At 43.3% G+C, this 14,838-nt stretch overlaps 1 protein-coding gene across 1 annotated transcript in view; it reads left to right on the forward strand.

Moving 5' to 3' along the window:
• Positions 1–13,406: 13,406 nt before the first annotated feature.
• Positions 13,407–14,838, forward strand: part of SLC2A12 (solute carrier family 2 member 12) — a 33,447-nt gene continuing 32,015 nt past the window's right edge. Inside the window, exon 1 of the mRNA XM_050315048.1 lies at positions 13,407–13,723. Coding sequence (XP_050171005.1) covers positions 13,609–13,723 — 115 coding nt within the window. The 5' untranslated portion in view covers positions 13,407–13,608. The remainder of the gene's footprint in view (positions 13,724–14,838) is intronic.

The raw sequence follows: 14,838 nt of genomic DNA on the forward strand, positions 1-14,838 counted from the left end.
GTTTCAGCCTGGGCTCAGCAGACCCACAGGGGACATACAGTGCTCACTTCAGCAGTGAGCCTGTGCAGAAATCCCAGAAAATGTTCTTCACTATTGCTTGTATTCAAGATCACCAGATTAAGTTTCAACCATGTGCATTTCCCTGTCCTGTTCATCACATCTTCTTGTGGCAACAGATTTCCCACCTTCCTTGATACAAGAAGTGTCAGGTTGTGCGCCACAGGTCATGTCTTGCCTGTCAGTTCCTACTGCGGCAGGACAGCAGTGGTGCTTGACTGTGGCCATGAACTCTTATCCCAGACCTCTCTTCTATCTCTCTTCCCCTTGATGACCTAGAATTATTGTATTAAGAGGACAGTGAATGATTAATCCCTGTTCACCCTGTCCATGCCACTTGTGATTTATAAGTAAGCTAGAGGAGAGCAAAAGCAATTACCAAGGGGGTGAACATCCATGATTTAGTGAAAGGCCAATTTTATTGAATTCAGGAGTCTAACTTAAGCTATACAGATTGGGTTTTTTGACCCTGAATGAGAAAGGGCAAAGGACAGAGGGAAGATCCAGAGAGGCATTGTGTTGTTCCTAAACCACAAAGACTTCATTGCAGTGACAGTGCTGCCGAGAGGCACTATCCACCATGGATTAAAGGCAACTGATGCTTGTCAAGTGTCATGAGGAATAAAATTGTTCACATGTACAGAGGCTTAGCTCTTCCTTCCAAAATCGTGATGCATAGTGCAGCACTTGAGAGAGTCTGCTTCAGTTCCTGCTCCAGCCATCCCAAACATGAGTGGCCAAGCTAAGCAGGTGGAGATTTTGCTGTTTCTGATACCTCTAAACCACTACTTGCTGCCAGCAACATTAGGAAGTTGTAGCTACCTTCTCTATTTCTCTGCCATGTTCCCCCCACAGATGAGTGTTGCAAGGATGTAACATTTTGACAAGTACTCAAGTTGCCCAGAGACAAAACAGCCAACACATTTAGTGCCCTATCATGAATAGCTCCCTGCCTAACACCTCCTGCTCTCTCACAGGCAGAAGCTGAACTGCTCCATTGCTGATGGGGACTGCTGTAGCTCTGAGTTTCACACAGGACGATCGATGGCCCCTCGTCTCCTGACCTCCTTTGGTGGAGCACAAAGTGATGCTCACAGAGGGCTGGGGTTAGGAATATGAGTAGACCCAAAAGTGTGTGGAAGAACAAGGAGATAACTGGGCTAAGGCTTTGCAAAGAGTTGAGGGCAGAGAATGGGAAAATATCTGCCAAGGTGCATATGAACTAATTAAGTGGTTTGTATAAGCCATCACCCATGGAGCTGCACAATGTTTGGCTGATGTATTTGCAGTTGATATCTGTTGATTCATGAGCAATGCATGACTTTCTGGGAAGAGACTCTTTTTGTTTCCCATTGCCTGGCCTCTGACCTGGTCCGTCAGCAAAGGTGAAGTTCCTGTTGGTGTGCTATGGGCTGTGCACCACGAACTGGGCTATTGTGTACCCTTATCTCCTGGAGCAGCAGGATATGTGATGGCACTACTCCCCTCTGGAAAAGCATAGTGAGGGCTGTAACTGCATTATTCATGGAAAAGTACAACCCAGACCAATATAGATAGGCTGTGGCTCTGCTCTAGGACCTGTCCTTTTTATAGGATGGGGTGTCAAAGTGAGGTCATGTTAAGGCCTTAGGATAACTGGTTAAGGAAGGCTTTCAGCTGACATGGCTGCAACGACACAGAGAGAACTGCATGGTGCAGCTGGGGGGAAAGAAAAGTAAGATGCAACTTTGCTGTGGGGAAACAAGAGGAGCTGTGAGAATCCTCAAATTGCTACAGCAGAAAGGCAGTTTTGGTGTTCCCTTTGGGATACTCCTATTGCTAGATGTGTAAGAGACAGGGAACCAATCTAACAAGTGCTGCTGCCACCCCAGCTCTGATGATCTATATGTTTTATAGTGTATCACAACAAATTTGATATTAGCCAGCTGTGATGCCACTCAAAATGGAGATGTTACAACCACTTGCCAAGCTCAGTCCAAGCCCCAGGGAAGGGGCAGGGTAGCTGAGGGCAGAGCACTGCAGCAAAATCAGTGCCTAACCAAGTGGTGTCTCTTATGAGTTAAATTGTTGCTGTGATCCCAGACTAGATCACCATTTGGCTGCAGTGAGGAGGCAGCAAAAGTGCCACAGGCCGGGGTATTTGCCAGCCTACTGGCAATTGTTACAGACTTTGGAGTAGCCATAGGGCTAGTCTCAAGTCTGGGTTAATGTATCTTGCCATAAAATATCCTCTCTAGTCCTCAGTTACTGAGCTGGCCACAGAAAAGAAGGAGCATGGAATCTAATTCAAATCCTTAATATTCTGCTTTTTAAGTGTGCCCTCAGCACTTCAAAATAACTGCTCAGTGTACTTATTTTGGTATGATCTAACTTTTCTAAGCTATCCTGTATAGTGTGAACCCACTAGTACAGAATTAAAGTGTTGAGGTTTTTTTGGTTGTTGTTGTTATTGTTGTGTTGTTGGGTTTTTTTCAGAAAAATGCCCAGCCACCAAAGCAGAAATCTATGTGAGATGGTTGTCAAATTGGTACTGTTATTCCAGAATGATTAGCTGGCCAAATACATCAAATAGTTAAGTCTCTTCTGGAACTGAAATGATCCTGCTCTTTACTCTCGTCTTCTTTGAAAAATACAGTGCTGGTGACCTCTAGTGGAACAAAAAGACATTTTTCTTAAGGTTCTTCACCCAGAGTGCGATTGGGCACTGGAACAGGCTTCCCTGAGAAGAGGTCACAGCACCAAGCCTGACAGAGTTCAAGAAGTATTTGTTCAATACTCTCGGTCACATGGTGTGACTCTTGGGGATGGTCTTGTGCAGGAGCTGGACTCAATGATCCTTGTGGGTCCCTTCCAAGCATATTCCATGATTCTGTTAAAAAAATCCCTGTTAAAAGCAGGGAATTTCCCCCCCCCCTCCAATCTGGAGCCTATAAAACAGAAGCTTATTTTGCCTGTTTATGCTCAAGAAGCCCAAAGCAGCAATACAAAACTGTGAGCTCAGAGTTCTGATGGATTTATGTAATGCAAGGATTATGATACAATCATTAATATAAAGGAAGTATGTGACATTGCTGATCAAAGGTGAAGAGCCTGTAATTCCCTCTGTGCCTCTTAGGAATCCCACCTCGGGTCTCCTGTTGTTCTTCCTGTCACCAGATGGTGAAGAATGTGAAGGCAGGTGGTCTTTCAAAGATAGACCCTCAATGACACCCAGTAAGCTTGAAACTTAGCAAGGTTAATCTTTTTGCCAAGAATGCTTTCCTCTTCCTGAAAAAAAACCTGCCTAAGTTTGGTTAAATCAGGAGTTAGGACATGTACAGGCATGCTAGAGCTTAAAAGCTGAACTTTTTGAAGGTGCTATCCTCAGTGAGCATGTCATATCCTTCCTTCACATCTCCTGGTGCCCAAGAGGCTGCACCTTGCCTTTTACTCTCCTTAGGAGGACAGAACTGCCCCCATCCAGACACCTCAGGGAGTTTTGAACTGAACATGGCGACAAAAATTATCCCACTGTGGAGGTAGGTTAAAGTTGAGCTCCAGTCCCTGTCTGTGAAACCAATTTGGCACCTGATGCTAGAGAAGATACTTACACCAGACTTTCCATGGCCAATTTGTTCATTTGTAGATGCCTTGTTTCTTAAATGCATGGAAAAGAATGGCAGTAGGAACGCTACAATAATTTGTTATTAATATCTTAATAAATATTAAGAATTATTAAGAAATGATAGTAAATTGGAGGGAAATCTGTTGTCACCTCCATGGTGGTCTGTCCTGGGTCTGCTGCTCTTTTTTTGCTTTCTCTTCCATCACTCATGTCATTAGCAGATACATTGTGTTAACTTCGTGTGGGAGACCACAAACAACACCCAGCTGGGACAGGAGCTGCAGGCACATGGGAGGGCAGAAGACTAACAAATTAGTATACAGAGTTGAAAAAATGTGGAAAATAATTCAGTTAGTGAGACCGCAAAATTACACATATAAGTAACAGTAAATTACTACAGAATTATGAAGTGAGACATGGCAGGCTGGCTAATAATTCTCCAGAAAAGTAATTGAGGTTGCAGCATACCCTACACTATTCATGAGCAATAATGTTGGTACTGTTTGGAAGAAATGTGAGGATAGCATCTGCAACATATAAGCAGAAAAAGTAACACGTAAGAGTCATGAAGAAATTTTTCTGCCTTACTCAGCACCCCTGAGGCCTCCACTGGCGTTTCATGCTCCATGTTCTGGGCAGCATTCCCCAAAGAGAGGAGTGAGCCAGTGAGGGCTCTGGGGTTGAGCAGCAGATATCCAACATCTTCAAAGAGCAGAGGAATATACAGTTCTTCCAATACCCTGGGGACAAAGAAAGGAAAGATGGACTAGTGCTTGTACAGAGGATTTGAGCTAGACACTAATCTAACAATGAGCATAATTAGGCACTGGAAGACACCTGCCTCAGAAGACAGTGAAATCTCTGGTTTTAGGCATTTTTTAAGAACAAGTTAGACAGGAAAAATTTAGCGTAGGGATGGATACCCAGGGAAGACTGATATAACTGACCTTTTGTTAGGGCAGGAAGATGGACTAGATGGCCTACAGAGGACGCTGTCAGACTTATTTTTATTCTTTGCATGATCTGAAGTGCTAAAGCTTTATTTTCATCTGTGTTCCACATTTCCAAGTGCGAACAAAGTCAGTGGTAACTGCCTTTCTATGGTTTAAGATTTGCTTAATGCTAAATTGCACTGACAGTGCCTAGATTTCTCAGACTGGGCATCCAAATATAAAGAATGTTTGGGGATTTAAAACGACACATCTTAGTTCCTCAACCCAAATGCAGAGTTAGTGCTATCCATTCATCTTACTGGCAAGTTGTAATGGTGGATTAATTCAGGCTTATGAAATTTTTATATATTATAGTACCATGTAGCATTTTATAGCAAGACTGTTAACCATATTTCCATGACAGAGTATTTCCATTTCCGAGGTTAGTACCACAGGCTGGATAAAACCAAACAATATCAAAATACTCACTAGCACTGTAGGATATAACGGCAGCAGCAATGGCTGTGGATTTGCAGTTTGAGCTTAGATGTACCACAGACCTCCAAATTATTAGCTTATTAGCTAATAATTATCTGCTCTGTGCACTGAGTAAAACTGTTCAGTTTGTGAACTAAAAAAACCTGTGTGTGAAGAAAATTGTATGCAGTACTGATATCAAACAATCTATTGTGCATATGCACAAAAGACTGAGTAACAGAAGCACGAATGCTGTGTGTTTGTGAGATTTACCAACTTCCACATAACTGCCTTTTGTAATAGTGTTTCTAAGTGCCCTTCTGCATGAGATCAATCTATGCAGTACTCAGACATGAAGAACATGCATATATGACCCTGAGATTAGCTCAGTTGGTTAGAGCATGGTGCTAATAATGCCAAGGCTGTGGGTTTGATCCCCATATGGGCCCACCCAACTCAGAATATTCTGTGATTATCTGTGATATGAGTAATTGAGACAAATCTGTCCTGTCATCAAGAGGAAGCTGTTAGTTTTCTTTCCTTGCTCAGTTAAGTGGGGAGGCACAACACAAGCTGTTGCTGAGACAGATGTGAGTTGCTCCCTAGCTGCTTCTGCAGAGCAGCACAGCCCAGGCAGGAGCAACATCCACAGGGAACTAGGTGGCCCCTGGCCCAGCCAGCTGCCCAGAAGTCTCTCCTGTTGAACTCCCAGCAATCTGCAGACATCAAACCTCAACTGGATCTGCCAGGCACTTGGAAATGAAGCTGGAGGGGTGGAATGATGTGAGAAGTCTCTGAAAGCAGGCATGCCACATCTGAGAGTAGCCTGTGCAGTCTGCACAGTCCATGCAGAAGGTTTAAGCCCATCTGGCTACAAGCACCTGGCTATCTGCAGTTACTATTACTATGCAGAGCAGTAGCACCTCTTGCTCCATGGCATCAATTGTCTGTGAGGAAGCAGGATTTGATAAAGAAAAGTCTGAGACTTTGATGAGCAAAGTGGCTCTACTCCTGCTTTGAGCTAAACTTTATGAGAGCTAACTATAAAACTGTGCTTTGTTCATTCTTGTTTGACAAGACCTGCTGAAGTTAGAAGTTGTACTGAAAAGCTAAAGCATTGTGTGCACCCTGATCTCAAACATTCCTTCCTGGGAGGCTTTCCAGCTCAGAGGCAGTGCAGTGGCTCCTCAGGGCACTGTGTGTCCCCAACACAGCACATGCTGTACCACTGACAGCCCCTTGGGCTTTGCCAGCACCTATTTCATCAGTGTGAATTTAAACAACTAATGCTTCAGTGATTAGTCTGAAACAGAAAGGCTTAAGCCAAACTAAGCAGCAGAGTCTGAATCTGAATGAGAAGGGAGGGAGGAGGGTGTCTGCTGAGTGAAGTCCCTCATAGGCTGGCAGCCCATGCCATGGAGAAGGCAAATGAGTGCACCAGGACTTTTGTAGTCTTCAGAGAGATCCAAGTCCTGATACTAAGGCCTTTTGTTGCACAGAATTAAGTCAGCTAAGCAGCCACGCTGGGATGACGAGGACCTTGGGGACAGATGGCAGTTGCCTTCTTGCAAGGCCGTGTCTGCCTCTGCCAGTGGTGTGGAGGGAGGCAGCAGCCACCCTGGCTGCAGTTCTCAGCTTCTTGGGAAAGTCCTTCATAAAAACCATGCTGTAAACAAAACAGAAAACTACAGGAGATGGTTTGCTTCTGCACAAGATGTCACAAAATCATCTTTGCCAAGAGGTGATATGTACCTTGGGCTTTTAAGAAAAGCAAATTAAAACTCAAACTCCGGAAAACCAAATGCCTGCCCCTGAATTGCAGCAGGCTGCAATCCCCACCAAGTGCTTTTAGAGGATGTATGCTGGGAATCCTCTCTGAGGCTACAGCCAGACTGAGAGTTTCTTACCTGAGGAGGTCCTTGGGGGTCCTACAGGTGCACACCCAACTGATCCATGTTGTATAACAAGGCAGCTGCTGCCCACATAGGCACAGCCTGCCTCCAGGAGCTACACCAGATGGTGTGAGGGGCCAGAGAGCTGGTGCCCAAAGGGCATCAACTCCCTCCTCATAGCAATCAGGAGAAAACGTCATTTAAGTGGGAAGCAAATAAGCCTCCCTGCCAGTCAAGTGCCTACCTGCCCCTCCAGGCCATCACAGTGGAGAAAAGAAACTGCCACCTCCCTGTTGAAGTGCTGCCAGCATAATATTACCCCTACCTGTATTTCTAAAGATGGGATTTTGGTGTGTGCAGAGGCAGGAAGGGATTCTGGGGCAGAAACCCTCCATTTCTTCCAAACAGTCTCTCCTGTGTTGTTCTGGATTCTAACATAGCTGTCGCTCCACCTACTCAACTTTCAGTATCTCCAGCTCTGAAGGGAGATAGGTGGTCTCCAAGGTGGTCTCCAAGTAAATTTCCCCCAGACAGTGTGTACACTATCCATTGAAACCCATCTTTGCTACCTGTTAGTGGACCCAGGTGACAGTTGTTCTGGAGAACAGATGACCTAAACATTTTATAGCATTGCAGGATTGTCCACTGCTCATTTCTTCGTGCCCACTGGGTGAGCACAAAATGACCTGCACTTTGGAGGCTTGTTTCATTTCCTGCTTGCCTGCAACAATTTGAAAATGTTGATGGACTTTGGAAAGCTTTACCCAGACATTTGGTTTTAATGAATGCATGTAAAACTGCTTTCAGTTTGCCAGCTATGGTCAAAAACCAGCAAGAAGTTGAAGCACAGTGTTAATGACATGTTGTTGTTTATTTTTGCAACAACAAGATTTTCAGGAGAAAACAAAACACTTTCTCAGTGGAAATAATTAAAACCATTAAAATGACTGCATTTCCTGTGTGACTGACATATTCCATGTGGGAGAAAATGTTTCCCAGCAACAATGAAAAAAAAACATTTCAGCAGCTCAGATTTTTCTTAGCAATGTACATCCTTTTCCCTTAACTGGAACAGGCAAAGGGAATTTCAATTATACAACAAAATTTTAACAAGAGTTTACTCACAAGAGTAAAGAGCAAAACCCTATTTCCACTGCAGCGACCTTAAGGGCTCGCATTTTTGTCACATTATTTGAAAATTCCTAAAAACTGCCTGATTTCAAGCAGCGGGTGACATTACTAACTGGCTGCTCCAAGCCCAGTCCTTGCCCTGGGACTGTGCAGTGCCACCCAATTTTATTTCAGATGAACAACTTTCTTTTAAATTTAGGGAACTGCTGTTTCTACAATCTGTTGTTTTTGTTTTTGGTTTTTTTTAAAAAGGTACATTTAAAATATCTGAAGCAAATAGGAAAGATCAGAGTGTGATGGCAAACAACAGACATGTTCAGCAACATTCAGCAACTGTTACAAGTGGCCCTTCAGGTTACCCAGAAGCTAAAAGACATTTCCTTTTATTTGTTGGAAAGGTTACACACTGCCATGAAAGTGGAAACCTGAAGTAAAAATTATTTTTTATTTTGTTTTCTCTGCTCAATTCTATTTGTATTGTATTTTCCAACCTCCAATAATTACCTTCAGTTTGATTTCAAGTTTCTGCCAAAACATAACTCTTAAAGTTGCTGACCCGGCCACACTGTACTTTCTTAAGAGTACTTTTAAAGAAGATGCTAACAGAAGACCAAAGAACAAATATTTGTGCAGTGAGTCAGCAGGGACCCTGGAGGGAGTTGTGAAACGTGGTGAGCTCTGGACTGTATTTATGATCTGAGTTTTTTTAAAGCCAGATTAAAATATATTGGTATAAATCAGTGGCTCTCAATGAGTAAGAACATAACAGAAGAAAATTACTTAGTAAGAAACCACATGACTCAGAATGAAAAAAAAACTTGTGTTCTTAGTTCTGTCATGAATTTTCTGTATGATATTAGACTTTATTATTTATTTACTTACTAAATATTATCCATTTATTGATGTATTTAGAGTTTACTCAGTTGCAAAACAACACAAATGGCATAGTGTAAATATTGTGTTCATGAAATCTTACATTTATAAAAAGCACCTTTGCAAAGCTGGCTCCTGAATTGCAATTCATTTGATGCACAACATTAATAACAACTATCTTTGTATTCATAGTTCCTCAAGGATGGATCATTTTACTGTCTTTTTCATTTGGTTCTCATTGCCCTGTGACAGGAATTCTGGCACATTTTCCCCTTCATGTGTATCAGTGTGTCAACACTATTGGTAAAGGCTACTTAGGCTTTTTTAGTTTGGCACTTTCTTTTTTTTTTTTTTTTTTTTTTAATAAATGGTATTTTTAATAAATGGCATTTCCTTTTGAGGTTTTTCCATTTTTTTTCTTCTCTCCTCTCCATGTCACTTTCCTTCTTTCGTCCTCCCAGCTTTCCTCCTGTTATTCCATGCCAGCTATCTTATGAACCTCTTCTGCAAATGGTGAACTATTAGTTCTGAGAGCAAAGTTCAACAATCAAAGATGAAGGCAATGTAACTTAAGCTGATATGTCAAGAAAATCCTATCCATAGTTTTGCTGAAAAGCTTTGTTTCTACATTTTAGAATAAATTAAATAAGAGACTTCCACTATCTTCTTTCTGAGACTTATAAAATCTACAGAGAAATAAGACTACCTTTATCTCTGATAAAATTGCCTAAGAAAACTGATTCAGAAAACCCTTCAATTCTTAATTAATTTCTACTGCCTAAACTCCAACTTCCCTGCCTCTCCACAGTCCCAAATTTGAGTTATTAGATCACTGTAAACACAGACAAATACAAATACTAGATATTTCAGAAGAAATCCCCGCATCACCCTCAAAGATTTCTAGATTATTCAGCAATTTATTATGAATACCTTCTCTTTTTTTCTAGCCTAATCATGTTCCTAATAATAAAGTGTTTGGTCACTTTTGAAAGCAAGGAATTGAGAAAATATCAGAAAAGATGATTTCTTGCCAACCACATGAGGATAAAACTAACAGGGTGATCTCATGACATTGTTGCACTCAAACCCCTTGCTTGTCTCCTGACTCTCTCCTGCTTTGGGCTTTTAAATCTTTTCCAGTCTTATTTCTCCTAAAACATATGTCCTTCTGCCCAGCCTCCTGTGGCATGGCTGAGGAGCCAGGGCTTCTACTCTTCAGAGCATCACTAAGCCACTGCCCATCCCAGCATTTGGGATTTGTTGCTTTCTGGAACATTTCTCCCCGCTTCTTGGTTCCAGCAGGACTCCCTTTCTGGGTAGCCACAAGAGGGGCAGATCAGGTGCAGTCCTGTCCTCTGCAGTCCTGTCCTAGCCTGCCAAAACTCCAGCAACCCCCCTGCCCCTGTTCGGATGGACACCTTGTTCTTGGCACACAGCCCCAGCCAAGCGATTGTTTGAGCACTGCGCACAGGCAAGGCAGTAACAGGAAAAGAACAGAGAGCTGAAAACCACTGAAGCACAGCTCTTTTTCTTCCTCCTTATCCTGGTCATGTCTGTCATACTGGAGTTTTTCTTGCTTGCTTGACTGTTTATTTCTGGTGAGGAGTGGAGGGGGTACGGGGCTGTGCAATGAGGACCCTGTGGCCGCCAGCAAGGGTTTCACAGTCACTGCATTTCATGAGATCCCTCTACAATTGGCTGGACTGCAGAACCAGCACAGGCTGTTTGCTTTCTCTCCCTCTGTTTGCTTTCATTGGATGGAATCAGTTTTTTTCCAGTTCCTTCCTTTTCTGGGTTCCCATTTAGCTCCAGTTAACACCAATAACACCAGCGCCTCATATTTTTGCCACAGTTTTGATACCAGATTTTCGCACCAGCTGAGCTGTGGCTTTTCACTATCAGCTGGCTACTGATGACACCACAGCACATCCCTTGTAACACCATGCAAGCAACAGATCTCAAGACAAAATATTTCACATTTCCACTTAATGGGAACATTTTTCCCTGAGACCATATAACACCAATACAGTGTTCTTGGCTTAGGTGTAACTGAGGGAGCAGGTCGAAGCCCAGTACCTCTGCAGCACCTGCAGCTCAGCATAGTAAGGGTGCACTGCCCTCTGGGCAGCCCAAACACAAGTCCCCAGAATAATGATGTCCTCCTTCATCTTCTGTATGGCCATTACAGTTTGTACTGTGTACTGGCTGCTTTGCTCTCTGTGTAAGCTAGGTGCATACCTCCTGAAGTTACCAGAGGGGCAAAGTTAAACCATTGCTGTGTTGCAGCTGGCATCAATACCACGAAACAAAGGCAGAACTAGAAAGGAAAAATGGATTATTTGGCTGGATTTCTGAGTAAACAAGTAGGTAAGCATTTAAAAATCAGCCTTGGCTCTGGCTTGTGAGGGGAACATAGGTAGCACTGAACTCCAGGGGTAAACAGTTAAAAGAAATTCCACTGTTTGCCTAAAACACCTTTTTTTTTGCTATTGAAAAAACCACCTCATTTTTGTATTCACTTAACATTAATTTCATAAAATCTGTTCATCATAAGATTTGTGAATTCAATGTAATGTAGCTTTTTCTTTTTATTACTTATTCCTAGGGGAAGTATGCTTCTTGTTCAGGGGAAAGTGCAGTTCCTGACAAGCTTTTAAATTCTAAACTACATATGTGTCAGCAGAAATATACAATCAGCATATTTAGTTGGAGGATGACATTTAGTTTAAGGGGTTTTTGAACAGAAAGGGCGGCAGTTGCATTACATCTGTTCCATCAAAATCAGTAATATCCTGTGGCTGATGAGTGATTCAGCAGGAGGAGTGAACCTCAAAGCATCCTCCAGGGCCACACGTCTGGAAGCACAACTTTCATGCCTGTCAGGGTGCCAAGGTTTTCTGACATCTCCAGGACCATAACACATAAAGGCATTTGGGAAGTCGGAACAAGTGTGTACCTATGGAATTAGCTGAATTTCCACAGAAATTGTACTGAGCAGAGCTGTGGGTTATATGAGGTGTGAGTTGTTAGAGGAGGTCGGTTACACACCACATTATAACAGAAGAATCCTATCACAGCTGAGTTTGATCTGTGAAAACATTTCCTTTCCTTCCCAGCCTGAACAGCCTCTCATTTTCTTCCAAAAACATACAAATAATTTCTTTAAAAGTTAACATTACTTTTTGCACATATCCCATGAAGAAACAACACCTCTTTGGATGTGGCAAGAAATTGTTAACAGCCTTGATAGCATCCCATACTGCCTGACAGGAGGACATTTTACATGGAAAATATGTTATACATGAGAACAGAGCTAGACTAACTCATTTAACTACATGTCAAAAGCACTGCCAAAAACCAAACTCCCCTCTGGAAGCAGTGCCCCTGTGGCAACTCTGGCACTCCAGGTTCTGAAGCTGACAGTGAGGCAGCTGTCAGATGGAGCAGTTACAGTGTCTTTTGTCAGATTTTTCTTGTTAAGCAAACATCGATAAAGGGTGTATTATGCCTGCTCTACTTAAGAAAAAAGTTTTTAGGAATTTTCCTTTCTGGAAATACTGCAAAAGCTACCAACTTTCCACCTCTACCCTTCCCTCCCAAGTTATCTGCAGGCATTAGTGAGTTTAAAACAAAAACAACCAAGACAAAACAGCAAGTAATGAAAGACAGCACAAACAAGAAGCCTGCAGCACTGCCAAATTATACAACAGCAATTCCCACTGGAGATAGCTTGGACGACTTGCTTCATGAGACCAGTGAGTCTGCTGAGAGGATTTGGAGGCTCTCCCACCAGGACTAGGACAGAACAGGGCAGGCAGCCTCTGTATGCAGCTCACCTGCACCTTCTGTAAGCTTTTCGTGCTGCTGCTGTCCTGCCTGTGCCCATTGATTTTACAGAACCAACAGGGATGGAGTGATTCCCAGCAGCTCTCAAAATCAAGCCTTTGACTCAATATAGCTGAGACAGTATCAGTTTTCCCGCAAATAATTGTCATAGAAGAGAGGGTGGCTTGCCTTTCATTTGCCTTTTGTCACATACGTCTTTGCCACAAAAAGTCCTGATTCCTATTGTCACAGACCGCAAAGGGCTGCCATGGTTTTTTCCTCTCCGCTATTTCTCACCATAACTTGCTCATAAGTTGCAAGAATGAAGCAATATTGTGCGTGTGTGCTTGGTGCCCTAACTTCAGCTGACAAAGCAAACACTTCAAACCCTCCCCTTCAGTGTGCCTTCTCTGCTAAAAACCTGTGTGTTTGAACAGCAGAGAGAGGAGGAAAAGACAGAAAGGGAGAGAGAGATAGATCTTATAAGGGAATGGGTAAGGAATGTACATCGAGCTGTGCCTGGAAGTCTGATGTCTCCAAATATTTGTCAAAAGGCAAACCCAATACTTCCGAGAGAGGGCCCTCCCCTCGCCTGCAATAGGCTCCCCAGAATAGCAACAGCCTGTGTCACTGCAAAGGGCAAAGCCTTCTGAAATAGCAACAAAGTTGTTCACAAACCACTTTGTGGTTTGCATTTGGTTTCAGCCAGCTTCAGCAACTTGTTGCCATGAGGAAAACAACCTGCACTTTCCTGGCCAGCCGGGAAAGGATCACTGCCCTGTGAAGTGCTCCTGCCCAAGGTGCAGAGGGGGTGGCGATGGTAGCTGGGCAGAGCACGGAGGACCTCAGCCAGCAGAGCCAGACAATGAGAGCAGGGGAGGATGAGGAGAGCAGCCAGAGCAGCAGCCACCGCCAGCTCCCAGCTGCAACAGGTAAGGTGGTGGGAGCTGAATGCCAGCTGTTGGCCAGCAGCAGCTGCCCACCTCGCTAGTGCTTGGGGCGAACAGCCCGACAAGGCCAAGGGACTCTTGGCTGAGACCTGCTGTCTCAGTTTCTGAAAGTGCAAGAGGGGAACATATGAGTAAGGAACGGGACTGCCAGCTTGAATTTTGAATGAAGGTTTATGCAGTACTTTCCCTAAAAGGCCTCCGTCCTACTGCTCACGCATGTGCTGTCTGTTGTGTAAATCCTTTTCTTTTATGAAGATCAGTCACCTGAAAAATAGGAGAACCCGGTGCCATCTAAGATAACAACGGTGCTCTGGTCTTTGCATGCTTGGGAGCAATTCAGCCCTTTTCACTAAAGTGAGTGGAGGGGGGCCAGGTGAACACTACATCTGTTCATGAAGGGGGAGAGTTCAAGGTGAAGGGATAGGGTCTCCCACCTGGTTTTGCTTCCTTAGCATTTCAGGAAGAAACAGGTTTTCTGTGATGATGCCCTCAAAAATCAACTGTAGCATTTCTTCTGCAGGAAGTTTTTTAGTCTGGAAGCTGAATTTCATAGCTGTTCATCTTTGCTGTCCTATCCAGCCCCTTTTTCTAAGCTACAGCATGGTTTTGCATCTTTACATTCTTTCACTGATGATAACATCAAGGGGAAAATGCGCCACAATTATGGTATTTCTCACCCACAAGAAGGCTGCACCCAAACAGCACAACGTGGTCTTAAGTCAGAAATTACTGTCCCAAGCAGGTTTTGTTAAGTTAGGACTGAATGAACTAATTAGCCCATGAATGTTCAGATACCATACGCACAAATGCTTTGTTGAAGTGTAGTATTGATCAGTCAAGTAATATCTCCTGATACCTGGAAGCAGAGGTTAATCAAGAACAGAAATCCAGGAGGTGTGCAGAAATATTTAACATTACCTTAGGGACTGAGAGGAGCAATGCAGAGGGTTGTAGGATAGCCTTATCAAAGGGAAGCACAACAGTTACAATAAACAGCAAAGTTTCTGCAGCACAAGGTTTAGAAGAGTATGTGCAAATTAGTCACTTGGCATTACCCTGAAAACATTAAATCAGTAACCTGAGGAATTTATAATCAC

The sequence above is a fragment of the Myiozetetes cayanensis genome, unplaced genomic scaffold (genome assembly GCF_022539395.1).
Source record: "Myiozetetes cayanensis isolate MyiCay16 unplaced genomic scaffold, myiCay2020 scf2-11, whole genome shotgun sequence".
Classification (NCBI taxonomy): domain Eukaryota; kingdom Metazoa; phylum Chordata; class Aves; order Passeriformes; family Tyrannidae; genus Myiozetetes; species Myiozetetes cayanensis.